This window comes from Nyctibius grandis, chromosome 31 (genome assembly GCF_013368605.1).
Source record: "Nyctibius grandis isolate bNycGra1 chromosome 31, bNycGra1.pri, whole genome shotgun sequence".
NCBI lineage: Eukaryota > Metazoa > Chordata > Aves > Nyctibiiformes > Nyctibiidae > Nyctibius > Nyctibius grandis.
Window position 1 is genome coordinate 5,394,210 of NC_090688.1, and position 27,759 is coordinate 5,421,968.

At 45.0% G+C, this 27,759-nt stretch overlaps 1 protein-coding gene across 3 annotated transcripts; it reads right to left on the minus strand.

Annotated features, from left to right (window-relative positions):
• Nucleotides 1-300: 300 nt before the first annotated feature.
• PTBP1 (polypyrimidine tract binding protein 1) lies at nt 301-27,567 on the minus strand. 3 transcript variants are annotated; one of them, XM_068420584.1, is made up of 15 exons: nt 27,478-27,560; nt 23,386-23,416; nt 12,571-12,646; nt 11,457-11,629; nt 10,285-10,431; nt 8,930-9,100; nt 8,072-8,182; nt 7,535-7,709; nt 6,843-6,920; nt 5,350-5,498; nt 2,612-2,645; nt 2,019-2,111; nt 1,431-1,647; nt 1,106-1,183; nt 301-715 (listed from the first exon to the last, which is right to left on the minus strand). In XM_068420584.1, exons 1-15 carry the CDS (start codon nt 27,483-27,485, stop codon nt 583-585), a joined length of 1,674 nt encoding a protein of 557 aa, XP_068276685.1. In that variant the 5' UTR covers nt 27,486-27,560; the 3' UTR covers nt 301-582. The 3 variants fall into 3 exon arrangements, with proteins under 3 accessions (XP_068276685.1, XP_068276686.1, XP_068276687.1); XM_068420585.1 differs by lacking the exon at nt 23,386-23,416 and having other exon boundaries at nt 27,478-27,567; XM_068420586.1 differs by lacking the exons at nt 12,571-12,646; nt 23,386-23,416 and having other exon boundaries at nt 27,478-27,563.
• Between the last annotated feature and the right edge of the window lie 192 nt (nt 27,568-27,759).

Below are 27,759 nucleotides of genomic sequence, written 5' to 3' on the forward strand. Positions count from 1 at the left end.
CCCAAAGAAGCAAAAGGTTTAAGGCACAGGACAGCAGATGCACAGTTAAGGGAGGATCAATGCAACTTATCGTTGTGCTGCGTGAGCTGGGAGCTCCTGCACACCGTGCACTTTGCAACATCCTGACTCAAAGGCGCTCGAGTGAACTTACACAGTGGTTTTAGGTCTTTCAAGGCATGGATGGGTAAAGAAAATAAAAAAGGCATCAATGTGAAACCTGATATAAACTTGTTAGGATCTGCTTTTTGGGGGAGGAGGAGCAGGAGGGGAGGGGAATTTCCCAGAGCAGGTTCCAAAGTGTAAACTTTAACTTGTGATTTTTATTTGAACAGTCAAGATTGTTACCCATCACCGCAAGGTTAGCAATATGAATTAATTTTTTTTTTTTTAAAAACCGGTAAACTGATTTCTCTTTAAAAAAATAAAATCTCTGGTCTTTTAAGGTCACTTCAGCTGCATTTTTAAAGTGGCTTTTTCTCTGGAATGATGGAAGTTGAAACCCTAGTGTTCAGCCTTTTAAGGTCAAGGCTGAACCCAAGAGGTTTTAAGTCAAGTCCATTTTGTCTCACGCCTTCCAAAGCTTTAAATGGTGGACTTCGAGAAGGACACACGCAGGTGATGGTTCTCACCCAGGTCATGATTATGCAGGTCAATGAGTGATTGAATGGCTTCTTCCACAGAGCCCATCTGGATCAGAGCCATCTTACGGTCCTTCCTGACAAGACACAAGTTTAAGCCACACTCAGTACCACCGTGTGCAGTTTCCCCAACTTGGTGCAAGTTTTCCTATCTAGCACTCAACGAGGCCAGCAGAAAATTAACTACCCAGGTAACAGCAATATCCTTTTTTATATGAAAGAGTACATCTATATGATAAACACACATATCCAAACTTCTCAGCTACCTTAGTTTTCTCAACTCGTACTCACCACGCATCCATCCAGGGTTACTCTGGAATTCTTTATTCCAGAGTCAAATACTATGTTAGCAACGATTCTGCTCCCCTCTCACTTAGCCTGAGCTGGAATTCGATCACACCTAAGCACTTCTACCCTTCTCATACTGAAAAGCCCAGTGTAAGGACAGGATGTAAGAAAACACTTACTGGAAGAATTTGAATCCTTTGACCATCCCACCATTGCTCGAGAACAACATCTTAAGGTCTTCTTCGGTTATTGAAGGTCTGAAACAAATAGTTTTTCCAGTCAAATGTACATTGACACACTGAATTTATCTCAGAACCAATTCTCAGAGGCTTTTCTAAATTCTCTACCAATAACTTCTCGGACTGGAAAGGCTCTGAGAACAACAGTAAGAGGGGCAAGCCTTCCTCCTGCTAGCAGTAGGAAGCTGACCGTATTTACTCTCACACTAAATTTGCAAACGTTTTCACACTCGTCCACGTAGGACCTCTCCATGCGGATACTCACGGAATATTGGACAGATGAAGAGTGGCAGAAGGGGGAAAGATGTTTTGGAAATTTTTGGAGCCTGGTTTCTTGAAACGATGCAGAGGAGAGTTTCCATAGTCCTTTGTCAGACCTTGGTCTTCCTGTCCGTCACGGGGCAGCTGGACTGTCTGGTGCTTGGACAATGTTATACGGATCGGCTTCCCGTGGAGCTTCTGACCATTTAAGTGGCTCATGGCTGCAACGGTTAGAGACAGCACTGACTGCACTGGCACTGCACAGTTCTGTTCAGACATTTAAATCAAAGCTAGAATTTCATTCTGGTTCTCCCCGGTGCAGATACCACATCCTCCAGGAACTGCACGACAGACTCTGCCTTACTGTGCTGTTTATTCTATTTTCCCTCTAGAGTATCTCGCACAAACGAGCCGTACCTTCTCCAGAGCTGCCCCAAATCCATACCACGTACGCAGGCAAGCAATTAAGGGCATGGACACACTCAGGTTTTGGGTCTTTTTTTTTTTTTTGGAAGAAAGTACTGATATTAAAGCCTTAATTACTCATTAGGTCTCTTAATGCTACCAGTCTGATACTTTTAAGCTTGCTTACCAAGCTGGGCCTGGTTTCCATCAGCCATCTGAACTAGGGCATTCTCTTTCTTATTAAATAATATCTTCACCCTCTGCACATCACCATAGACTCCTTCAAAATAAGGAAACAAGAACAGTCTTAGGTAGGGGAAAAAAAAAATGAAGTCTCATTCAACTTAATATTAGCTAATCAATCCAACAGCAAAAACATTCATTCACAACCAGAACTGATCTCATTCCAACCATGGTTACTTATTCTGCTCTAATTAAGGAAAATGTTTATATAGCAGAATAATAATGGAACAATACATTAAAGAAAAGACACTGGGTTTCAGCAAAAAGCAAAAAATCTTACTGCCAGAAGACTGGACAATTTAGCATGCTATCACAATTTAAAACTCTTATAAAAGACATGCAAAGCAATAAACCATGCATAACTGAACATAAAATAAAGGCAAACTAAATTAAATAGCAAACTAAGTAAACAATGTAAAATGAAATTACGCATTCAAAAAAATGGCAAACTGCAAACTGTACATTTTTGAAGTATCAAAAAAGTAATCTCAAATAAATGAAAAAACAAGGTAATAAAAAGTGTGAATAATAACATACCGAAAAGAATAAAGAGGCATTGGGGTGTAACTCTCTTTAGAGAACAGCAGAGCAAGGCAGCGGAGGGACAGGGAAGAGGTAAGGAATCGAAGGGGAGAGCGAGGTTGCACAAATCGTCCACAACGAGGAAGGGCAGAGTCCCCGCAGGAAATGGCGAAATTGGTTGATGGATGATGAAGTTTTCAAGATGGTTAATATTGAAGGGCAGGTTGGTTTCCGAAGAGCAGGGTTTTTTTTTTTTTTTTGGAAGGGGAATGTTTTTATTTTTTGTTTCAAGCAACAACAGGAAGCAGAAGTACCGTGCAGTCAGTTGGCAAAGAAATTCCGGATCAGGGGAAGAAAAAAAATTCAGGGATGGGGAGAAAAGAAAAAAGTAGCAAAAAACACAGGTCAGTAAATACATAAGGAAATATGTAGTGTTCCATCAGTCAGATTTATAGAATTCTACATACAATAACTTGTTTACAGAAACAGTTAATAGGTTTTTACCTAGTGGAACACAATGATATAGAAAAGGCATTTTTACTTAAGATATACAAAGAGGTAAGAGACAGTATCACAGCAGAGTGACTGCTACAGGCTTGGATATGGGATTAAACCGCAAAGGTCGTCCCTAAAATGTGACTAAAAATATGTTCTCCCATTACAGGAATTTCTTAGAAGAAACAGCTTCATGGATCAAGTCAAAACCACCGCTGTGTTTGCTGCTCTAGCACCAGTGACCACAGCAGGCGATCCGCGTCGCAGTGCTCAGCTGTCACAAAGCAGGGCAAGGCCAGTCCAGGCACCCATCGCCGCCTTTACGGCCCGAGGTGATCCGGATGAGCAGCTGCACCGCTACAAAAAACCTCAAAGCTCTGCTAGGAGCCTTTGCTATAAAGGAACTGGGTACCTGATTTGCAGCAGAGGTCTATTCCCTTCCACCTCTGTGGCTCGACCTCACAGTGCAGAAACCCACACTGCTGGTATTTATCCAGAAAGGCAGGAAAAGCATCTCTGCTCCCAGCGACAACACTGACTGTGCAAGCGGACGAGAGTCTGCATCCACAGCAGGAGTCAGCGCAAGCTGAGACACGCAGACTTCTTCCACTCATCATGGAGAAGAAAAATGGAGTAATTTCAGTTTCCATGATTCCAATTCAGAAAAAACCTTATACAATATTGCAGAGTAGTCACTCCAGAGAAATACTGTCTCTTAACTAACTGGTTGTGGCACAGGTAAGTTTCTACAACACTGATTATACAGGCAATGGAAAAAAGTTTCAGGTCTGTTAGTTCACAGCTTCAGTACAAGTATCAAAGTCTCTCTAGCCCAAAGATAAGCTGGATGGATAGTCAAGAGCTCATCAAAAAATACAAGGCATGAAATAATTGCTTGCTCCTACTTGAACAAGAACTGTGCACACCAGACACTGCTCAGAGCTCTGAACACGTGCCAGTTAAGCAGAGGTACAGCACAGTCCTTGGTCCTGTCCCTGCCATCCAGACAATGCAAAATCATCCCCAGAAACACACACTCGACAGTATTACACTGGTGCAGAGCAATGATGCCAGCTCTTAACGCTTCAGACTTTTGTCTGAACAGCAAGTCATCAGGACCGAGCCAGAGATGGCAGCTCTGGAATGGCAGAGGAGCTCCAAGGCAGAGAGAGCAACTCATCCAACCCAAAGCTGCATCACAGCCCCTCCCATTATTTCATGCCCTGGAGAAAACAGTAATGACAGATAAAAAGAGCAGTCTGAAATACTGATTCAATTGGTTCATCCCATCGAGAGTTAAGTATTTTTGATCATTCATCACATCCAGGCTTCCCCTTTGATGCAAAAGAGGTTTTGCGGTTACTCTGACATCACTGGTAAGTTTTATAGCTTTGCAAAGTAGTATAAACTTGTGTGCACAGTCCCACCAGTTACAGTGTTTTTCAGCAGAGACTCATCATACTCTACTGCACACACTAGAAGATTCTACACTTTCAATCCAACAAAGAGCCAAAAGCTAACTGCAGAAAAAGCCAAGATACCCGTATCAAATTCTCCCATGATGCCATCTTTCATTAAAGATTTTTGTTCAAATATTACTTGCTTTATTTTTAAAGAAACCCAAATATTTCAACTCAGTAAGTCAAGTAGAATTGAAAATGTAATCTGTGAGCTGTTAAGGTGTTTAGCTAAGGAAAAACTTCCAGGAATCTTGGAAAGGGAAAATGTGCAAGCACATGGCAGAGGAAATACTGCACAGGTACGAGGTCAAGCTGGCGGGGGTCCAGACACTACACAGAAAGAGCAAAGGTCAGAACGAACTCTCTCTGCAGTTCTGAATTAATGTATTAAAAACTAGAACATGCTAAGGAAAAGACAGAATGGACATGACCAGTCTGTGACCCAGCCGACACTATTCCATGGGAATGGCAGGGAGACTCCAATAACAGAGGGAGGGAGGGACAGGCATTGTAGTCTTTACGGGACAAGAGCAGGCAGGCAGCATCCTTGGCTTTCAACCAAAGAAGAGCAAGATTTTAATTTGAGATGGACTTTCTCATTTCCCTTCAGCAACTAGAGTACTGATCTGCTGTCAGTTTTAGAGCTGGCAGAGCACGTCAGCTGCTTTTCTAGTTCTGCCGTTTCCTTTATGATACAGTAGGATTTCACTTTCAACAAGTTTCGGCACAATCTGTGTTCAGAAAGTGAAAGCAGAGGTAACAGGAAGGAGAAAAAAGTAAAGTTAGGACTCCACTAACCTCAGGATTCAGATTGCTAACCAGCAGAACAGAGTTCCCTGCCCCAGCGAGGCCGGGAATGGCAATCCGTCCTGCTGCAGCCGCTGCAGCTGCTGCTGATGGGATAGCCAAAGGAGCTAGTGCTCCGTGAACATTTGGAACTGTCAGGCCTGGAAATTAAAGAATATTAACCAGTAAAGAAATTAACAGCACGTACTCTAGTGTATTTGCTGCACCAGAAGGGAGAACAGCACACCTTTAACATGCAAGTCATCATTCAGAACACGGTGACCGTATATTCTAAGAGCAACAGGAGCCTCCGATTCTGGTGCTGCAGGAAATGTTACGATTTCCAATCGTGTTTGCTCTTGCAGTGCCTGGTGCTTAACAGCTGCCTCTCGGCACCAGCTCCATGACTACAATATTGTGCGTGTTTCACGGGAAGCGGAATCAGCACAAAGCCTCAGCTCTGCTGGTGCAGGAAAGGTATCACAAACAGTGCATTTGTAAGGGTCTTTCCAACCAGGGCATGCCAAAAATGCTTTGCTCTTTAACCATGCATGGAACAATCAGATACTGTATGCTACCACCAGCTAATCTCTTCTCGAATGGAGAAACATTAAAGCTTTATTTATAGGCATTTCTAGGCTGCTCACAGTAACAGCTGGCACCTCACTGTATCAGCCCTCCAAAGGGAAGAGCTTTACAGTTCAAGAACAATTGCTAGTAATCAATTAAATGAAATTACTTCTCAAAGCGGCACGGCCTGTCTCCCCAACAGAACAGGATATTAACAAAACATTAATGGTTCGACAGTTTGATCTGTCCTTGTTTGTCATAAGCAAGGAAATTCCATCCAGTTACAAGAAAGTCAACACAGCTTGGTATGCTAGGAAAAACAAAGCAAAAATTGTTTAGTCTAGCACTCCAAGGAGTGTATTTACTACCTAAAACACGAGGTTTTCATCTCAGGCTACTTCTGTAAGCAGCAACAATTTGTTACCTGCAGTATGAGCTGTAAACTTCACAGTGCAACTGTAACAGTGCATGTAATTAGGTTCACATTAAATACTAACTTTACTCAAAGTATTTAGGAAAAAATGGACAAAGATTCCGTGATTTTGACCATATTTACAGCTGTCAAAGCGAGTTCCCAACCACTGCAACCACATGAGGAAATTAAAATACAAAAAATTTTATCTCCTCCCCCATTTCCCCCAACTATTTTAACTACTGCCTTTACTGTCTCTCCCATCCCGCTACTTCCATTTTCCTCTTGTCACTGGGATATTGCCTAGCCAGGGGTGCCACTAGCCCGAGGTGCCACAGCTGCACACTCACATTCCCAGTTGAGGTTATGTACTGAAACACCATTCCCTTCTACGTCTAAAACGCCAGCATTTAGAATTGACATGAATAAACCCAACAAAAATAACTGCTACTTAGCTTTAAAACATCAAGATGCTTCAGCAAAAGAAAACCTATATAAAATTTCAACTTACGAAATACAGTACCTGCAGCCTGAGGAATTGCAAAGGCAGGAGGAAAGCCAGCTCCCGCATATGGAGAAGCTGAGATTATTCCTGGAGCACCTGGGAAAGATACACACATCATACAAAGACACTCAACAGCACGAAAACTCCAGACTTGGCTGGAACGCCTTGATCTGTCCTTCAACATAAGCATTTAGTTGAAAGCTAAACCCTAAAACATAAACAGTAATTCAAAAATGCCTCTAACGTAACATTGAACTTCCAAGAAATTACAAAACCCATTCCTCCTAACCCTGCTGTTCCGAAGCTGCTGTCAGAATACAGCTGTTGACCAGAACACAAGCTAGTAGCTCTGGTAACTGTTTAACCACAGTGTAGTTTTCACAGTATGGGTTACAACACCCCAGGTTATCGCTGCGTCCCTCCTGTAGGCAGGACAGAAGATGGCACTCACAGCACAGGCAGCTGGGACACCTCCACAGTCCCCACCCAAATGGAGGAGAGCTTCCAAAGCAGGAGCACACACCAGCAGCCCCATGTTCCTACCAGGATTTTGCACTAGTCCGATTGAGGGGTTCCCAAATTTTCCTCATTAGTCACACCATATTCCAAAATTGTGTATGACCAAACACACCAGGATTACATCCCATCCCCTCCCCTTCCCCGACACGTATCAGTCGTATTTGTCCTGCTCCCACTTCGAGAATTCTCACCAAAAGCAGCTGCCATGGTCTGATCAAGAGAGGGCTGGTTATCCCCAGAAGGTAGGTCTGGTCGTGTGTAATCTCTGCTCTTGTCATTATTGTATTTTACATTGAGGCTCGTGAGCTTTGAGAAATCTATGCGCAGCGTACAACAGGCGTTGTAGATGTTCTGTCCATCTAAAGACTGCAAGGAAACAAACCATTCTTCATCCAAGCTGCATTTATACTAAGATCACAGCAACAGATCTCTGGAGGGAAGGTGTTACATCACCCCAGGTACCAGTGTGTGTCTTCAGATGGAGCAGGTGTCCTGCTTTGGGTGGAGAAAGCACTGCTTTGTTCTGTCCCTGCAGTACCACCCAGGGCAGCCGCGCTGCTCTTGGGGGGAAGCTCCCTCCCACTCACACGTGTCATCTGCCACGAGGGCAATGCTCACATAAACCTAATACAGCCACCAAACACTTCAAAATGCTACCTTCTGACACTGATCCGAGGTTAATAAAGTTAAACAATTCAGGTGTTTAGCACAGCAGACATACTACTCACCAGTTTGGCATGCTGAGCACTCACTGGGTCAGCATATTGCAACAGGGCCTGAAACTGGTTGTTCTTCGTGAATGTAATTATTTTCAAGACTGTACCAAATTTGGAAAAAATCTGCAAGATAATATTTGCATAGCTTGTTATCTCATTTCTGGCAAGTTCATTTCATATTGATCTCCATTATTAGAAGCAGAAACAAAAAAGTTATCCTTTCGCCTTGTTAGCTCTCCAACTTAAAAATTTAAGGTTTTAAACTACACCGTGGGCTTTAACTTGCATCATGGCATCAGACTAGAACAACACCAGGGTGACTGAACTGCCCCCTTCATCAAGTTTTTGTTTGTTACGAATTCTTACACAGGATTCACATACACCTTCACAAACTGGGACTTTTCCAAGAATTTCAGGGGTTATTAAATGCTTGCATTTTAAATCCAAAGTTCAGCAGCAACAGTGGACTGTGGGCACTTTCCAAACAGGCCACTGCCTGCATGACTCCTGGACACTGTATTTGTTTCCTCGTACCCTCCACAAGGACACAGAGCAGCTACTTCTGCTAAACCCTAAACAGAACTTGAAGGGCTGTCTTGAAAACATCAATATTTGTCCCTTGTACCAGACTGTAATCCAATTAAAATGGACAAGCAATCACATCTCTGGAAATTAAAGTTTGGCCAGATGGTGACCAAAAATAGAAAAATCTTGTGTAGGCGTCAGGGTCTCCAGAAAGTAGAAATTTGACAGCTATGTTAGAACTTGAATTACCCAGATAAACACAGGCTGTTAGAACACAGACACTGAAAAGGCAACAATTCGCTTCCTCCAGGGGAGCCTTCACGAAGTCGTGGCGACGTGTTTTACCTGATGCAGGACATCCAGAGTGACAGGATAGAAGAGATTCTCCACAATGATCCTGAGGACAGGGCTCTGGCCGGCCATTGCCATTCCTGCATCCACGGCCGCAGCAGAGGCCGACAGCGCCAGGTTTCCAGACTGCACAGAATTCACGGCTTGCAGAGCTGCCTGGGCACGCTGCGGGACCAAACGTGCTGTTAGACCAACACCTCTGCTTGCAGAAATACACATTCAGCTTATCTTGAGCTTCCTATCTGCAGACTGCTAGCAGAACTCAACAGTTAGAACAACAGAAAGCAGTTTACTGTTCCTAAGGCTGGGGCTACAATGACTTCAGCACATTTAAACACCCCAATCAGTAAGAGCAGTGCAAAGATACACGCTAAATAAAGAACCTTGCTCAGCATCTACTGATGCAGCAGAATTATTCCATTGTTTAGAAAAAAGGAAAAACTAGGCTCTTCTGGGGTGAAACACCATCTCCAGGATACTACAGAAGCTGGCAAGACTGAAAGATTAATGCACATCTGCTACAGGAGTGAAAACTGACTTGGGCTTTTCCTGTCGAGTCCCCCTCACATGTAACACCACGATGTGCTCACTGCTGTGCACCAGATTCTGGCTTTGTCAGATGCACCGAACAGCAGCATTTCATCTGCACAGCACCAGGTGCTCTGACCCTGATGAAATCGGCCTGAAAAGGGAAAGGAGGCAAGCGGGGTGTACTCGCAGCCATCCCTGATAAGGAGGCACAGGTAACCTGAACTTCTTTCCAGTGTTCCTGTCCTGAAAGGCTGCCAAGAGCAGCTGAGCCGAGAAAGGGAACTTTATACCCTCTGCAGAGCATATCTAGCACAGAAACTCTACACAGCCCAAAGCCTTAAGAACTGCTGTGCTCAAGTGCTGCCTGCCTCAAAGCCAGCACCTACCAGCACCAGATATTCTGCAGACACAAGGTTTGCCCCATCAGAGCTTTATTTTATATAAATCTTTCAAATATTAGAAAGAACTGTCCTAAAGCACTAGACATTAATCAAGCCTTCAGACAGGTATTTAGTTACTCTTTCTAAGGAGGGTTAAAACACCCCTCCTCATGCTCTCACATTCACTATGCATTTTCTTCCCCTGACATTAAGGCAGTTTTAGCAGCTCACTTAACAGTCTGCTGGGACTTTGGATAAAAGCTATTACAGGAGTCCTCATGCCATAAGCTAGAAGCCAGTGTGCTTCGTTTAGCACTTCAATAGTTAAGCCACATCTCAAAAGCCTCCCAGGCCAACAGTAGCAGCACAAATCAAACTGCCAGCAGAGAACTGCCTGTCCCTCCCACCAGTACGACAACGTAAAGAACAAAAACTAACTGCTTGGTTCGGAGAGTTGTCTGTCTTAAGCTCCTTGTGGTTGGAGAACTGAATATAGATGGGCTGGCTTCGAAGGACTGGAGTGACGGTGGTGTAGTAGTTTACCATGGTGTTGGCTGCCTCCTCCGTGTTCATTTCGATGAAAGCCTGCGCAGAGTGAAACCCAACATCGACACGTGATCACCGCGGCTCACGCCAGGACAGCATTAACGCTCGACAACTGTGTTACGTGGCTGATAACCTCAGGAGGAACTGCCAGTTGAATTGTAACTGCATTTGATTTTCACAACTGCATTTACACGCAAGTTTTGTACACAGAATTGTTTAAGAACCAACTGTGCACAGAACAAACAAGGACCAGGCTGCTCTAACGCAATGTTTCAGTCTCATCCCAAGATCTCCATGTTACACACGTTTATGAAACTGGCCGTGACAGAAGTGTCTGCAAGAACACAATGCAGCAATAATCCAGACTCTTTACATTAACATATTAAGCAACCCCCCATACTTCTCTACAGAGCAGCAAGCCCACTCACTGTTCTGGGCCTTTAGGGTCTTCTCCACTTCAAAACAAAAACGTAAGGGATTGTAGCAAGTCATTACATTAAGTACTTACATATAATCACACAACGCAGTATCAGAGGCACATTTTCATAGTTAAGATTAAAGACACAGTATTTTAAGCAATGATTAAAGTTGGCTTGCTTTTTTACTCCTTAATTTGTAGGACAATTTTAGTTACCAAATTAGCGCACACCTCCTGCGTTACCCAAGAGTGTTTTAGCTTTACCCAGCTAATTTATTGTATCTGTAAAGGTGCCCTTAATATGCAAAGTTACACCGGTGGTTACTCAACTGTCAAGCTGGCTTGAGTGAAAAAGGCCAACTCATGTCACTGCTGTCCAAATAATTCACCTGGTCTGTAATTTAAAAACCAGGCATAATGCTAATTATAAGTGACAACCCATAATTATGGACTTAGCTCCTTGTACAGTCTGAAAATAGTATTTTCTACAGCTCATGGTATAATGACGGAAAAGTAAAATAAGAGTATGCACAAGTTATTGACTCCTAATACACGACAGTTGTTTAAACAACTTGGGTTTGGTTTACTGATGACAAACTCATCAAGCCTTTGACATAATGCCTGCTTTCAATTACAGAGACAATACCTGATTTTTTCCTTTCAACATGAGAAGATTGGTGACCTTGCCAAAAGGTAAACCCAAGGAAATGACCTCTGCCTCCGTGACATCACTGGGGAGCTTACGGACGTGGATTACTCGGGATGGGACCCCAGCACTTCGACTATCGCCTTTGAATTTTTTGCTGTCGTTTCCATTAGCTGTAAAAAGCAAAGAGTTACTGCTCATTAGAGTGGGTTTGAAAGAATATGCTCACACTTACAACCTCTGACATACAGTTTGTGCTCCCCATCCAGTTATTGCTCTCTATCGCAGAGAAATCCCATAGTCTAATTTAACTGGAGTCTGAAGACATATCTTACTTTATTTTCCCCCCAAATTACACGATGGGAGTGACACAGCTGGATGCCCCTGCAATGGAATCAACTCTCCAGTGGCCCTTTTACAGCCTGTTTACAGTACACATCCTCCCACCCACATTTCTGCTTTGTGTAGGTCTGAGCCACTAATTCTAGATCGCTGCTTTATTCCTTTTCCCTTTGGTATTCTTGGCAACGAAGCAGTTCAAAGGGGACACCTCTTTTAGGTCAGCAGGATTAGACATATGGCAAGGACTGTCAGCAGCACGCCACCAAGACATGAGCTGTCACGGGCTGGCAGGGAGGCCCCAGGCAGAACATGACAGGACTCAGAAGACAATGTTAGCTCCAAGTAACACAGTTCAAGGCACTGACAAGCACTGAGGGCAAAATTCTGGACTGAGCACCCAAGGATACTGCCTTGAGTGGGATTATTAACCTGTAGATGGTGTAGGACTCCCAAATAGCAGCAAACTACTACATACAGCCAAAATAACCCTACACGAAATTCCATTGTGTTTTAAGCATAACAGTTTACAGCAAAACCTGCATGTTCTAATTCTGTACAGTCATTTTAGTGACTGTCCTGCAACAATCTTATTCAGTCTCATAACCTTAAGGGTATAGGGCAGAAGTTTATTATTATTCAGCACTGTCCTACAAAAGGCTTAACTACTAAAAATGAAGATACTTTAAAATTAAGACTAAATGGGGAAAAAACAGACCTCCTCACAGTACTTGCCATACTTATCAACTGCTACTCTTTTTTATAGGCAAATTACCTGCAGAAGAAGAGTTGCTGCTCATGATAAAGGGTCCGTTAGTAACACAAGTAGAGAAAAGCTCGTCAGATCCCCGCTGGAAAAGAAAAGATGAAAGGTAAACTGACAGCATTTTTACTAAATTCTATTCAAGGACTCCTAAAGCAGAACACTGAGATTAAGGTGTAGAGAGGCTGAACAGAAGTGTAAGTGAAAATATACTGACAGTGGGCAGTGAACCTCACCTCCATCATAAATTAAATATAAGTAAGATCCAATTTAGTAACTGAGTAGCACTATCCAATATCTCTTTTCAGTTAAGCATTAGGAATCTTAGGAGATGAAGCATTGCTGAATTGTCTGAAGCCACTAAATGCAGTGTAGTGCATTGATATTCATATTTTCCTGTTGTATCTGACAAAACAGGTTTCTGACTACTCGTATCGGACAAGATTTTCATTTTTTTAGGTTAAGCTAGAACAACACTGTAGCTGATCAGGAAGAACAAAACAGATAGGCCTCCTGGCATTCACCAAGAGGACAGAGATTATTTTATTGTGGGTTACCAGGAGTAAGGAAGTCTTAAGCAAAAGACAAGTTAGCAGCAGCTGGCCAAAACTGTTAGTGTATGACTTGGCAATTATGAACCAAAGATACGTATTTTCCAGTTACAAGCAGAAGCAGCAACTTGGAGAAATTGAGACCTGAAAGAAATGGATCTCTTCCCCTCCCAACCCCAAGAAAGGGCAGATCAGGAAAGTAAAGCTACTAGCAAAAAGCTGCTTTTCAAATGTTACAGCAGAAATAGGTCCACAGATAATAATTTGGATTCTAGTACAAAACAGTCTGGTCACTGGTTTGTTGTTTTCTAGCCACAATCCCCAGTACAGCAGCAACAACTTCCAGGACAACAGCACCATGAAGTTTCAGGAAGCACATTTAAGTCACCAGACAGACCAGCATTCTGAAGCAGAGAAACTCGAGTACCACAGGCACGAGATCTCCTCATCCCACCCTCTACTGCCTTTTGCACCAGTTGTTCTACATTAAAGTCCACATGGCTATTTGCAAAACAAAAAGCTGTGAGCAGCACAGCATATCCCAGCATCCTGATTCTTGGATTTTTCTCACTGCAGCCCCGTGCAGCTCAACTCTACAGAGGAAGAAAACATTTAACAAATTCCTACTAGAGTTAGACTACCTAACCAAACTGGTATCACAGAATTACAGAAATGCATTTGTTCTGGGCTTTTTAGCAGCTGTAGGTATAATTCCGTCTATTCACACACGGTTACTGAACTGCAGGAGCCTGGCACTTCCCCTCCATTCCCTGCAAATAAAGCTGAACAGATCTATGAACACATTACTGTATGCAATGCATGCGTTTCATTACAGCTTTCCCTGTAAAGTCACCCAAATTACCTCAACTGACCAAGAACAGTCTAACCCAAGTGGGAGGTATAAAAACACCACTAAGAGAAAAGCAAAAAGACTACAAATTACTTCTTAGCACAATCTATACTTGTATACACAACAGCTTAAAATCAGTATGGCTTCATTTCAAGTAAGTCACATAGAAGGCCTCAAATCCCACTGTAAACTGTGAGCAAACGTAATACAAATCTAACATAAAAGCACTTTCATAATTTTCTACACTACTTTTACACAGAAATGCCACACTAAAAGGCTTTCATCAACAGAAAAAAAGAACAGAGCTCATCCCTGCCTTGGCTAGCTCCCACCCACCTCGATGGAAGCATACCCCACTTCACACCGGCCACCAGAAACCCGACCTGCCACCATGCCCCGTATCTGGTGGCACCTGCAGAAACAGTATCTGTGCAACAACAAAAGCTCTCCGCTCGCTTCCCCAGCAAACACGCTGGAAAAGTAGGTCACACGAGAGCCCCAGAACGCCGGATTAGACACAGGTTTGGGGTTTTTTTTTCTTTCCCCCTCAAATCTTGAATTTCTTGTCTGACTACTCACTGCCAGCTCTTCAAAGACGGGCTCGAGGACTTTGATGTCTTGAATATGAGAAATCAGGCCAGGCTCCAAGCCCGCGGTTCATGTGCTGCTGCTGGTCACCTGCGAGCGCTGACCAGGTCCCACAAAGGCTGCGGGCACCCAGGAGGGCTCCTTCTTCCAACAGGGTGTAGTCATCAGGAATAGGCCTTGTAACAGCTGCTCTAATTAGCACTCGGATTCCTGAGTGCAGTGAGAGGCAAGCTAGGCTGGGAGGCTATTACACTGTGATCCCATCCTTTTGATGACTCAAATTAGTGCATAATTCCAAGGCTAAAAAAAAAAATCCACCAGTTTACTGTAACCACTGCAAACACTACAGGTAGGGCTTTGCCTTCTGTGGGCTGGGATACAACTGGCAGCTGTTTGCAAGAACCACCCACCAGTGAGCAAAAGCCCTACCAATGTATACAAGAGTTTACTGGCCTCATGAAACCCCTTGCATCAGGCCCTAATGGGCCTTGAACTTTTAAAAAAATTCTTAAATACCAACTTGTAAATTTCTGAACACACAGAACCCCAGCACTCCCAGTATGAACCAACGCGCCTGCGCAAGCACACTCGGGCAGCCCTTGCAATCCATCATGGAAACGCCAGAGCAAGTCACATATTTGGCGCTCATGGAGGCAACACTAGGAAACTATAAACTGGAAAAACAAACATTTATGCTATTATGGAAAGAATTTAAATTCCCTGAATTTAACTTTCCTAATGGCTTGTTTAAAATAAACATTTTCTCACATATTTGAAAATTTACTCGCAGGGCACTCTGACAAGGAATGCTCATTGCTGCTGGTTTCCACATGTCTGTTTCTTTAATGAAAGAGCAATTTCAAATCCCCTCCCCTCTTATCTTGGAGACAGTCTACGCTGCCCGCTGTGACCAGAGCCAGGAGGCAGAGGGGGATGATTGTTCGACATCAAAAGAAGCAGCAGTCAATTTGTAAGCTTCCCAGCTGGAAGTCCATGCAAACCAAGAGGGAAGACTGCAGCAGCTGGAAAACTATGATTATTCCAAGGCCTTTTCCCCACACAAGGAAGTTTAGACAGCACATCCACAGTACTGTGCAGTTACACCAGAATTACTCCGCATAGACTCCCTTTAAAAGAACGGCTTCACAGTACCAACCTAAGCGGAGCACACCGACGTACCGAGGAGCCACGCTGGCTACACGGCGCCGCCGTGCACGGGTACGGACCAGCACCGGCAAGCGGCCTCCGACAGAAGGAAGGTGCATTGACTGTGGCTTCTCATCAGCGTTTGTTCCTTCTCTGTTACTGCTGGAGCTGATCTCGGACAACCACAAGAGATCTCTAGTGAAGGCTGCTTTTTGGAGTGACCTCACCTGAGGCAAACTGCAAAGGAGCGCTCTATTAACCTGGGAACTCCAGCAGCCGCCTGTCCTTACACTGGCAGCAGCTGCCACAGTGCCCTTCCAGACTCATGTCTTCTCTTTCTGTACACGTTGTAAGCTATGAATAAGATTTAAAACCATGTTATAAATTGAAATGCTTCATACTAAGTGTCCTAATTCAGCAGAGCAAGCCTGGTTGTTCTAAAAGGTTTGGAAGAGCTTCTCACCAACAATGTACCCATTGGGTATTCTGAATTATATCAGAAAGAACAGTAAAAACACTATTGATTCTGAAGTATTTTATTTAAGTTTAGAAGTACCCAAAGCCAGGGAAGGGGAGGAGCTGTGTGCGTGCTCGGCTGCCCACCAGCACCAACCCACAACGCCGCTTTTCTACCTTTTTCATTCCCCGAGTGCCCTGGGGAGGCCCAGCTGTGCAGAGCCTCACTCAAGACACAGCTCTGCAGATTCTGAAGTTCACATCCCTGCTCACAAGAGGCATTAATTTATGTTGACATTTCTGTTCAGCTAATTCTTTTGAAGCTGGTATTTCCACAATGAGATTAACAGAAACAACAGCGTGCTAGCGGTAACACTGCTCTACAAAAAATTCATTTGGACTAAAAAAAAATCTCCTCTTCCTGTTTATAGAAAACAAGCACGGCTTTTCAAGCTACGCTGCCAAATCTTCCCCAGACCGGGGTAAGGCCGTTCCTACCACCACAGCCACCAGCCAGCACACATACTGCTACCAGGTAAAACACTGCCTGGGAGCGTTTCTATGACAGCAGCCTCCTTTTGTCTGCCACACTCGTGGCTACAAAAGGTCTATGGCTCAAGCTGCATTAATTTAATAAAACACCCATGCTTCGTGTAGTCTTGCTATCCATACCCCTTTAGTTCCCTTTTCTGAATTAGGGAAAGGAAGGCTGCCACAAGGCAGAATTCTAATATTTCCTATTTTTCCAAGCTTTTTGCCCACCCCCTAAGCTCTAAGCCTTTTTTTTTTTTTGCTTGAAAATTTTAACAAATAAATTCTAAGAATTTTGAATTAGTCTAGGCTTTCACAGATTAAAAATCAACTGCTAATTTATAAGAAAACTACAAATTGTCTCATTTTCACTAGGATTTTACCTGAACTTTACCATAGTTTGGAATGAAGCCAGAGAATGTCTCAGCTTCTACCAACACACCTAGAAGTACTACAGAAATTCTCTGCTGCCCTAAATAATCCTTTATCTACTTAAGATCCAGTCAATTATTTTAAATGGATTACTATAAATCAACTCCATTCTGCCTGTGCAAAAGGGTAGAAACAAATGACCACAAAAATACGAATTTCGAGACACACAGGTGATACTACATGGTACAATCCATTTCAGAATGTAACACGTGTTAGAGGCAGAAAGCAGAATTAAAGCAACAGCAAAAAGACAGGGCATATGGAAGGAGAGGACAACGACCAGAAGGTCAGCAAGCTCCAGGCAAGCCCAGCCTAAGAGCTGTGAAAAACCCTTTGCTCTGATAAAAGCAGCAAAAAAAAGTTTCTTGGGGCAGAGAAAGACTTGAGCATCTCTGAAGTATGCTTCAAGGGCTCTGTGCAAGTTCAGTCCCAGAGGAACAGAGGAATGTGCTTTGATAGCTCAGTTCACAGCTCCAGTCGCTTTGGGAAGAAACGAAGAGAAATCCAGCCTGATGACATCATCAGCCACACTCGTGTTACATTCCCAGATTTTTGGCTGAGAGATTCAAGAGCCAGGAATGGAACTAAGTTTAAAGGACTAGGAAGAAGGGCGCCAGTTTTCCTTGTCTTCCACAGCAGACTCACCTCCAGCAAGGCTCCCTTGTGTTACCCCCACACGCCCCCTTTTTCCCCCTCCTACTTCCAACACTCTTCAGTCATTTGAAGGTAGAGCAGTGTGACAAACATTGCAATTTGGGTCACCAACAGAAAGCGTGAGTCAACTTTCTTTGTGAAAACATCTCTGAAGAACACAGACTACAGCTGCATCCTCCTTCAGTCCTAGCAGAGCTGGAAAGTTAAGATCAACACAAAATAACTTCAAGATCCTGAAGATTGCAGCCTCCGAGGTGGCCGCTAAGCCAGATGTGACACTGCTGTCCCCCTGGTCTGCAGGCAGCAGCCACCAGCTCGCTGTCCTGTTTAATACACACAATTTACAACGCAATCAGAACCAACAGCAAGAGGTGGTGGTGGTGGTGGGGAAATCATTTTAGTTCACCAAATTGCTCACTGCACCCTGTATCATTTATCAAATTAAACCCAACCCAGTAGTCAGCATATGACACCGATATAATGAATCCCTGGTGGAGGCATTAGCCTCTCTGGCAGGCTTAGAGTACACACTTTTTCCTAAACTATGCTCCGTTCAGCTGGGGCCAGCAAACAGCTGTCACCTACCACTTACAGCTTCTTAAATTGTTATAACCTCACTCTTGTCTGGACAAGATTTACTCTAACACCTTCACAAAAGAGCCAGCGTGGTAAACTTCCCACAAAGATCCACAACAGCACACTGCTTACACACACACGCATTTTCAGCATCTTCGAAAGTACGTTGGTCGTCAGAGCACTGCAAAGAATTTAGTGCACTGGAAAATTACTTTCCTACCATACACGCTGCCACAATAGCTGGCACTATTTCTGTAGCATACAGAGAGATTTTTGAGTTCCTACAAGCCACTAGAAACTTAAGCACTGCATTAAAGCAATTGCTCACACAACCTGACGTGAGGTTGTGCAATAAGAGGCATGACAAGCTCAAGCACACGCTGGCTTTAGCGCAGAGCTGGATCCTCAACCCACTCATCTCACCAGCCCCTCCCTGACTTTCTCAGTCTTTGCTACTATGGAGACACCCTGCGAAACAAACCTGCCCTTTGAGCAAATAAAAGGTGTGGCCATTTTAAATAGCCCAAAATTCCTAAACTCCAAGTCCCGCAGAAATGCAGTCATTCTGGCTTTGTAGGGCAGCACACACCCAGGCTTTATGATTTACTGTTCCCAAGTTGAAACTTAACTAGTAGTCAGCCTTGAGCTTTTTAAATCACTGCAAGGAGGCAGACAGGTCCTTGGTAAAGCTTAATACAAATGCTATCAGAAAGAAATACTGCTGGATGAGTCACTGGGAAACGGAACCTATGAAAGCACATTTTGTGCCCAAATCTGTAAAATGGCAAATTGAACATGCAGGTTCAGAAGGAACTCCACGCTAATTCAACCTCATCTAAATTGTGGTTGTGTAATAACTACAGTCTGCTTTACAAACACGGAGCAATCATTACATTGGGACTGCCAACACACACTTGCTGAACTAAGCACAGTATTCAACATGTTTTCATACGAAGCTTGAATGACAGCCACACCGGAACCACGTAGAATTTGAAATTAAACAACGCTGACTCTTCTTGCTAGTGTGAGATGACACTAGCACATGGCACCAGCACATCTACATCTTCTAGTTTGCCAATACTTGAAACAAATGTCAGCGACTCAGGGACCAGAGTCTATCCCTACACTTGTGGGAGTAAAAAAGACAAAGTTGAATAAATTCATGTGTTAAATATTTTGCCTTTTTTTTTTTTTTTAAATCATCACATATCAACGGCAAAGTAGGCTCAGGGTTAAAAGAAAATTCTTCTACAACCATTTTACTAACTGATCGTTTTCTAGAAAGTCTCACACAATTTCATCTACAACAGAAGCCAAGTGCAAGCAATGTGAGTTGGCTTCCACATAAAAAAATTGGTTTACCTGTGACAGAGAAACTGCTTTAAACAGATCTAGTAGCTGATAAGCCTGTGGTAGCAACCTTGCTTAGTGCCTGTGCTGCAACCAATAGCTTGAATTCCTGTTAAACGTAACACAAATTTAAACAGTTTTCATAATCCCACCCGAGGGCTCACCAACGGCCCCACGAAGGACAGTCATCTACAAACGGAAGACACAGGTGCATAAAACCTGTGTGCAACACTGACCCACACCAGAGCGAGCTTTTACCAACGCAGCTGACACGATGCTCGCCGAAAGACACACATGTACCTTGCTACCGACATGTGGCTTACACGTGTGATCACGCCTGTTACAGAGGCCACAAGAGCCAGCTTGTTGCAGCCTCTAACTAAAGCCATAGGAGGGGACTGGAATTTCCTCACAACATTCTTGGCCTGCTGCCTGAAGCCATAATTACTGTTCCCATGGCAAAGATCCTGGCTTGATCACAAATCACTTCTATGCAGTCAGCCTCTATCACACTCCAGCAAACCCTGCTTTAAAAATTAACTTCTCAAATGCCACACAAGTGTACTTTTTTTTTCCTGGAAGCATCATCTTTCAAAAAGAGCCCAACTTAACAAGATTATTCAGCACCTGAACTATTCCGAGAATTTTTCAATCACTGAAATGCAACTTTACTTAAATAATGATGTATCATAGTTCATACTCTTTCTAGTAAGTCAGTCCTGCTCAGAGACCACTACAGCTAAACACAGTGGTATCTAGGCAAATTAAAGGGAAAGGAGATACCGAGAGTGATCTTGAGCAAATTACTTAGAAGAGGCAACTGCAGGGGTCAGACCCAGCACCTCAGAGCTCATATACAGTGCCTCCATCTTAGGGCCATGCTTCCTTCCTTTTCAGACAGCAATGAAATTATGGGAAGTCTTAAATCATGTATTTCTAATCTGCAGAACATTCCAGAAGGCTGTGCATTGAGAGCCTGTACCAGAATTGCAACAAGCTTCCTAAACACATTCACACACTTTAAAGTGAAAAGCCTGTGGACTAGGCTAGAAGTGAAGCTCAGGAATGGCTACTACAGTTACCATCCTGATTAAAAACACTTACAGGAGGAAGACAACCAAGAGGCCCCTGTAAGTTACCTCTGACAATTTACTTCTATCTTCACCTGAATCTTGTTTCTATGAGTATGTTTTATAAAATCAGTAGATCACAAAACTATCCTTCCACAGCATTAAGTTACCAAGCAATTATAAAGAACATCTGCTTCTGAAGAGGGGAATCAGTTAATCACTGAAGTGATTTCACTGATGCCCCAGGGATCAAACAAATGCTGATGGATGAACAGAGCTCTATCACTGCAGTTACTTTAGCAAAGAACACTGAAATGCTTCTGTGACATTACAGAAACCTTCTGAGGTCCCTTCAAACTTACTGGCAAACCAAAGGAGGGTAGATTGAAGTGGAAGCAACACACAAAAGCAACAGCAAAATTCCAGAAGAGCTGCAGCCAGTGAGGCTTTACGCTTACCGCAGATGTAAGTATTTTTAAGCAGCGATCGATAGTGATTTGATTACAGCTTTCTGAAACAGAGATGCCTGTGCCTCTCTCTGCGCAGGAGTCCTGCAGTCAGAGGATCCTGAGCACAGCAGCAGCAGAGCAGGGGGAAACGGGACGTAGCCGACCTGCACAGAGCCACGCAGAGGATGCAGGCGTAAGGAAGCCTTCGCTTTGCTCCTAGCTGTGCACAAACAGGATTCTAACTCACCTAAGCAAACCCATGACATGCACAACGTTACACCGTAACATTAAAAAATGTACTAGTTACATGGCATATTCAATGTCTTTCTTAAACATAATCAGATAACACATCTATATCAAAAATGATTTTATAACTTACCTTTATCAAGATGATTCAACTTTCCTTTTTGCTTTTGCCACTCTCTAAATTTTGATTCAACTTTCTCAAAACACGCCTCATCTGACTTGGCCAGAAACCTCATTTTCAATGCACACTTCTGTCTCCCCACTCCCCACCCCACTGTACAGCTGGCATGATCGTGGCTACAGTTCTGTCCTGCGCTAGGAGCGAAAGCACTTGGATGGGATTTCTCCCACTCCTCATTTTAGACATCTCACTGTACCGCACTAGGGACTGAAATCACCCCGAGCCGGGAGGGATGAGGCATGCAACACCACATCCTGCAGCTTTTCAAGATTCACGGAGGACTACAATTACAGTTTCAGAAGCTTCCTGGTCAAGTCTAGGTATGTAAAACCACTTCTTAAAGCTGCAGAAACCTAAAGCTGAGAATTATACATTGTTCAGACTGAGGGGACTTTTACCTAGACAAATCAGTTTACTAGAAGATGATGCATCAAGCTGCCCTACAGCAGTCGAGATGACTCAGTCCACCTTTTACAATGGCTAGGAACTATTAACCAACCTTACTGTCCAGCCTCAAGCCTTTCCTCCTCCTCCGAGGGCAAACTGAACTCCTTGCAGCAGACTGTTCTCAAACAGAACCAGACACTACCATGGCACTACAATTAATTCAAGTTTCAGATTTTCATAGATGAAAAATTAGAATAACCTTTCCCCTACAGCCACTAAATTGAGCCCCTTCATGTGTTTAACGCTTCTCAGAAGCCCCAGAGCACTCTCAAACATGCCTACGCTCAACAGCGGTCACGTCTAACTTTGTACTTTCAATACAAAATCTATTTGCTGTCTAGGAGCAAGTTCTCCCTAACGCTCCTACCTCACCTCTGTAGCCCTAAGAGAGCTCACACTACGCAAGCTCAGCTCCACCTCGATTAGTCCCGTCATGCTCCGCAGCACTTCACCAGCCTGTTCAAGTCGCCACACGCAACTTAGTGGATGATGAAGACGCTGACAACATAATTCACGCCATTAAAAAAAGCTGTCAGATTACTACTTTGAGGGCCAATATTCACACACATACTATCTAATAAAGAGAACTCGCAGGGCTGAACTTACTGTACTCCTGATCCCAGAGCACTAGCTACAATGTTCACGAAGCAAAATGAAAAACCTTTAATATGTGAAGGAGTGCCACTATCCCGCACATTCCAGTCTAACATTTCGCAGGGACGAGCTTTTATGCTGCGAACACAACAGCCCATTACCACGCAGAGCAGATAAGGAGGCTCCTGTCAGCACTTTGGGTTTCAGGGCTAAGTCTGCACTTTCAAAACCTGAGACTAGAAGGGTAAAGGTCATATTTACTGTACTCGCAAGAGATAAAAATCAACAGCTAAACACTCAAATTTTTTGTGGCAGAAGGATTTTTGACATATAACTGAACAGGAAGTCACACAAACAAAGGAAATAAAGTTCTCAAAAGAAAAAGGACCCATTTCTCCAGTGAGAAGCATTGTCTAGCATACAAATAACAAGCATGGCTTGACATTTTAGTAGGGGACAGGGCTGTTTCTAAATGCAATAAAGTTCTTTTCTGACAGTTGATAATCAATGTCCAAATGCCAAGAGCTAAATGTTGAGCCATAATAAAAGTTTTAAATGCACATGAAACTAAATTACCTTCTGGTTAAAACCAATTTACGTGGTACCAGAAATAACCCTTTAAAGCCAGAGATCTACATTTGGTGAGGCTAAAACTAGGTCAGATGCTGAGCAGTGTAAAAAGAGAGAAAAAGTGAGAAGTGCCTACCTTTGTACCAACTGTTATATCTTGGACAATGCTGTAGAAAAAAGAAAGAAAAGGATTAAAAAAGTTAGATAGGTTTGCCACAAATATCCAGCATAGTTTACAGTAGTAAGGAAAAAGCAAGTCAAAGTGCACAGTTGTCTTTGCGAGTGAGCCAAGGACAGTTTACACAAAGAAAAATTATTAGATGGTGATGGTGGAGACCCGAGACCCAGCAGCGCCAGAAAACTGCAGCTCTTCCCCCTCCTACAGTGGAGCCTGCTCCTTCCGCAGGGCACCACGGGGGGCTACTGCCGAAACCCACAGCTAACACAGCCCGGCCCTCTCCACGGGAAAGCGATGCGATCCGAACACCACCCCTGACTACACCAAAAGTGCCCAGCGCCAACTCCATCACCAGCATTCTCTTCTGCAACTCATAACAACCTCCTGTTCAGAGCAGTAACCTCCGCTAGGCTGGGCAGAGGCCATCTCTAGTGAAATTCTCGAGTCAACAGTGACGACGACTAACGCCGAGCTCCAGCGGTACCGCAGCCAGGACACGCCACGCCGAGCCGGGGCTGCTCTCAGCCAAGCTCGGAGCCCGTGCCAGGCTTACAGCAGCCCTCCAGCCACGCTCACGCCACTGGAGCCAGACCGGTGCCAGGCTAACAGAGCGCAATTAGAGCGGTGAAGAGGTCCAGGCAGCTCCCAGACTGGGGTACGTCTGTGCACAAGATTCCTCTAACAATTCTTTTCAACTTAGGAAAAGAAATAGTATTTTCCTCTAATATAGATCTGAAGGAAAAAGCAGTTACTAAACTCTACCATATATGCTTAAACATCCCAAAATGAGGCTTCCTGATTAACTAGCATGAAAAACAGCGTTAGCTGTACCTCAAGCAGCTCGTGCTAGCTCTTGTCAGCAGAGAACATTGTTATAAATCACAACATACATCTTCTTACAGCAGCTTCTTCCATTGACGGAATCAGAATGACTTGTCTACAGCTTGGCTTGCTGTGCCTGGGTAATCTTCCAGAGTATTACAGCACCTACACGTTACTCTCTTGTGGGAGTGCTCAGGACGGTCTAAGGATTTCAGTTATACCCTTGCACTGAAGATTATATCTTTCTTTAATCAACTCCAAACCACTGTAAACCAGCAACATAAACCTGAGAGCACAAATGATCAATTTAGCTCGACATATACGCAGCACTGTCTGTTTCAACTCCTCTCTTTCAAGTAGCTGACCATGATTTCAAAGCCAAGGACCCAGAAGTGGCTGGCTTTTGGACCTGCAGCAACTTTAAGGACACATGGCAGAGAAGCAGAAGGCAGGGCAGTCATTCTTAAAACAGCAACATGAAATCTGAAGTACTCAAACAATTCTACAAAGTGATTTAACGCTAGAGAACTTGCATTTACTAGCTCTTCCTTCCCTACCCTCCTGCAACAACTCATAACTTTTCAGGGAATTAAATACTGCTTGATCTTATTAAGTCATTCATGTTTCACCAGCTCCACAAATAAGCAGCACCACAAGTCTAAGCCAGCTCAGCTCCTCGCACTTCCTCTTCCAAACCAACCTGCCATGTCATCATAACCCAGCACTTTACAGCCGAGTTCCAGCCTGATCCAATGGCTGCTGCCAGGAAGCCACGCGATAGTTTCTTTTTTTCCAAGCAAACTACTTAGAGAAGGCTCCGTCTGAGAACGCCGGGCTTCGCCATCCCGGGTGTCTGGTCACCAGCGAAGACAGATGGGTTTTGCTGCACTTCGAGGGCCAGCAGTAATGAACTAATTAAACCCATCTGCACCAATCAGTGTGAAGAATCACCACCATTCTAACAGAATTACTGCATCTGAGTACGCATTTCTTCAGTTAAAATACATACATTAAGCCAGTGATTTTCATAACTTTAAAAAAAAGTTATTTCCAGCAAAGCAAAGTGAGAACACGGAATCTCCCAAGTTTCCAAACTCTTACACTTACCCCAGAGCCATTTCTCTACTTCCTGTTCCTCTCGTGGGCCTCACACACAGGAAATGTTTTACATAAAGTCGCCTTAACAGGGGACAGTATTTAAAATTATCCAACAGGAAGACCCGCTGTATTTGCCAAGAGTTATCAATTCCTGGAATACTGCTGTAACTCATTTGATAACAAACACCACATGAAACAAGCACCAACAGTATTGAAGAATTTTTATTCAAGAAATGTGCAATATACTTCCAGTTCACACACACACCCCCTCAGTAAAGTATCGTATCTTGAGCTTCGTTCTCTTGTCCTACGTCAGCCTTAAGGAGGTGACCAAAGCTTTTCTCATTTCCAAAAGAACAGGCAGTAAAGCCTTTCATAAAAATTACTTTTCTACCTGGAATGGGATAATTCCTACGCAATAAGGGGGAAAATTAAGCAGCAGGAGTAAAACCCCCAGGTCATTTTCCAAAGCAGCATTTCCCATATGAACTCCCCGCATCCTTTAACAAAGCAACTTATTCAAACGGGATCATTCGAAAAGCACAGCTACGTATCGGTTGAGGTGGGAGAAGCACACGGCCGCAGCCTGCAGCCGGAGAGGCCACTCGCTGCCAGCGAGGCAAAACGTACAACCATTTTCAGAAACAGCTTTCGAAGTTTCAACAGGGGACAACTTCCACAGGGTAAACAGAACACACACCGAGATCTTCAAAAGATAACGGATAATTACCTTATACTAAAATTTCTACAGTAAAATAACAACTATTTTAACACACAGAGTAAATCAGCTTTCCTAGGAACTCCTGTGAAGACAGCTGATAACAAACTGATTTTTGCCATTAGAATGTACGACCTCACATGCTGAAGATTTTTTTTAAATATCATTCAACACGATAAGCAACTTGTTAGAAGCAGCACAGCAACCTGCACTGCACCCTGGACTGTAAAAATCAATAAGATACAAGATTTAAAAACATTTTTTTTAGATGTAAACAACACTGAGACTCCACCTTTTCAGTGTGTAAAACCCCAGACATGTGACTACGCCTAATTCTCACCTCGGAGTGTTCCGAGGAGGCACTAATTTGGGCTTCCCGTACTTAAGGCTCTGGGAAAACAAACTGCTTACTCGGAGGCCTTTAGGAGTATTTTAACTACCGCGCTCTAGAAGAAACAAAAATCGTATCACTAACAAAGCACACTCTACAAGACAAGAGAAGCACGGAGACCGCATTTCTGAGAGAGCTGCCTTGATAAAACAGTTTTAAAGCAAACACCTCTGAGCGAACACCGGGTGAGGGGGCGATTAAAGAGAAATCGATGCTGCCCCAGAGCCGCGCTCCAGAAAAACTACCCGAGTCCCACGGAAAGTTTTATCCCAGCGGAGTTCAGGAGCGGGCAGCAGGAGGGGGGAGCACGGGCACGGCTTTACCTGCGGCTCCCGGGTGCCGCCGCCAAGGACCCCCCGCTCCGAGCGGGCCGCGCCGCGGCTCCCCGGGGCACACCCCGGCTCCGGGAACCCGCTCACAAAGGAGAGCCCGGCGAGAGCCCCCCCGCCGCCCCCGCCTGCCAAAGCGCCAGACAATAGGAGCGAGGCCCCGCCGTGAATCACCCGCCCCGCCCGCGCCCCCCCCCCGCCAGGTGCGCCCGCTCCCGGCGCCCCGATCCCCCCCGCACGCCCACGCGGTGCTCGCGGCCGGCCGGGCCCCCCCCGCCCCGCGCCCAGCCCCGGCCTCCCCCCGGCGGGACCCGCGCCCCCAGCACGCGGCGGCTCCCCGCGGCGGGGGGCGAGCGAGCGCGCGCGGGCAACGGCCCACACGAGGCGCCGCGGCGGGGCGGCGGCCGCGGAGCAGGGGCCGCCCCCGCTCTCCCCCCGCTTCCCGCGACGAGGGGCTCCGGGATGGCGGCCCGCGCACGAGACCCTCGCCCGCGCCGCCGCCGACCGCCTCGCCTCCGCCCGGCGGCCCGGCCGCACCCTCGCCCCCCCCTCAGGTAACGCCCCAGCCCCCGGCGCGGGTCCCGAACCCCCGCCGCCTTCTCCCCCTCCTCCGCACGCTGGGAAGGGTCCGGCCACGCTGCCCCCCCGGCACGGCGCCGCCCGTGCCGAGGCCCGGGCCGGCGGGGACTCACCCGTCCATTGCACACGGAGGAGACCCGTCGGGAACGGAGTGGAGGCGCCGGAATAGCAGGAACGAACCCAACCGCTCCGTGTTATAGACTCACAAAATGGCGGCGCCGCCCGGCCCGCCTCACCCGCGCCGCCGCCCCATTGGCTATCGGCGATGTCATCTTGACAGCAGGGGCGGGCACCGCCCGCCTCCGAGGGTTGCCGCCCCTGCGCCCCTCGCGAAGCCTATTGGCTGCAGGCGGGGTGAGGGGCGGTGCAAAGCGCCGGTGCGCGGCGCGATTCGG

What these genes read in the sequence shown, in the direction of transcription:
- PTBP1 (XM_068420584.1), bottom strand. An exon ending in ACAACTCTCCGAACCAAGCA is followed by an intron (nt 9,101 to 10,284) that starts GTTAGTTTTTGT and finishes TTGGTCCCGCAG; the next exon opens with CGTGCCCAGGCAGCTCTGCA. An exon ending in TGGAAACCAGGCCCAGCTTG is followed by an intron (nt 1,648 to 2,018) that starts GTAAGCAAGCTT and finishes TAACCGTTGCAG; the next exon opens with CCATGAGCCACTTAAATGGT.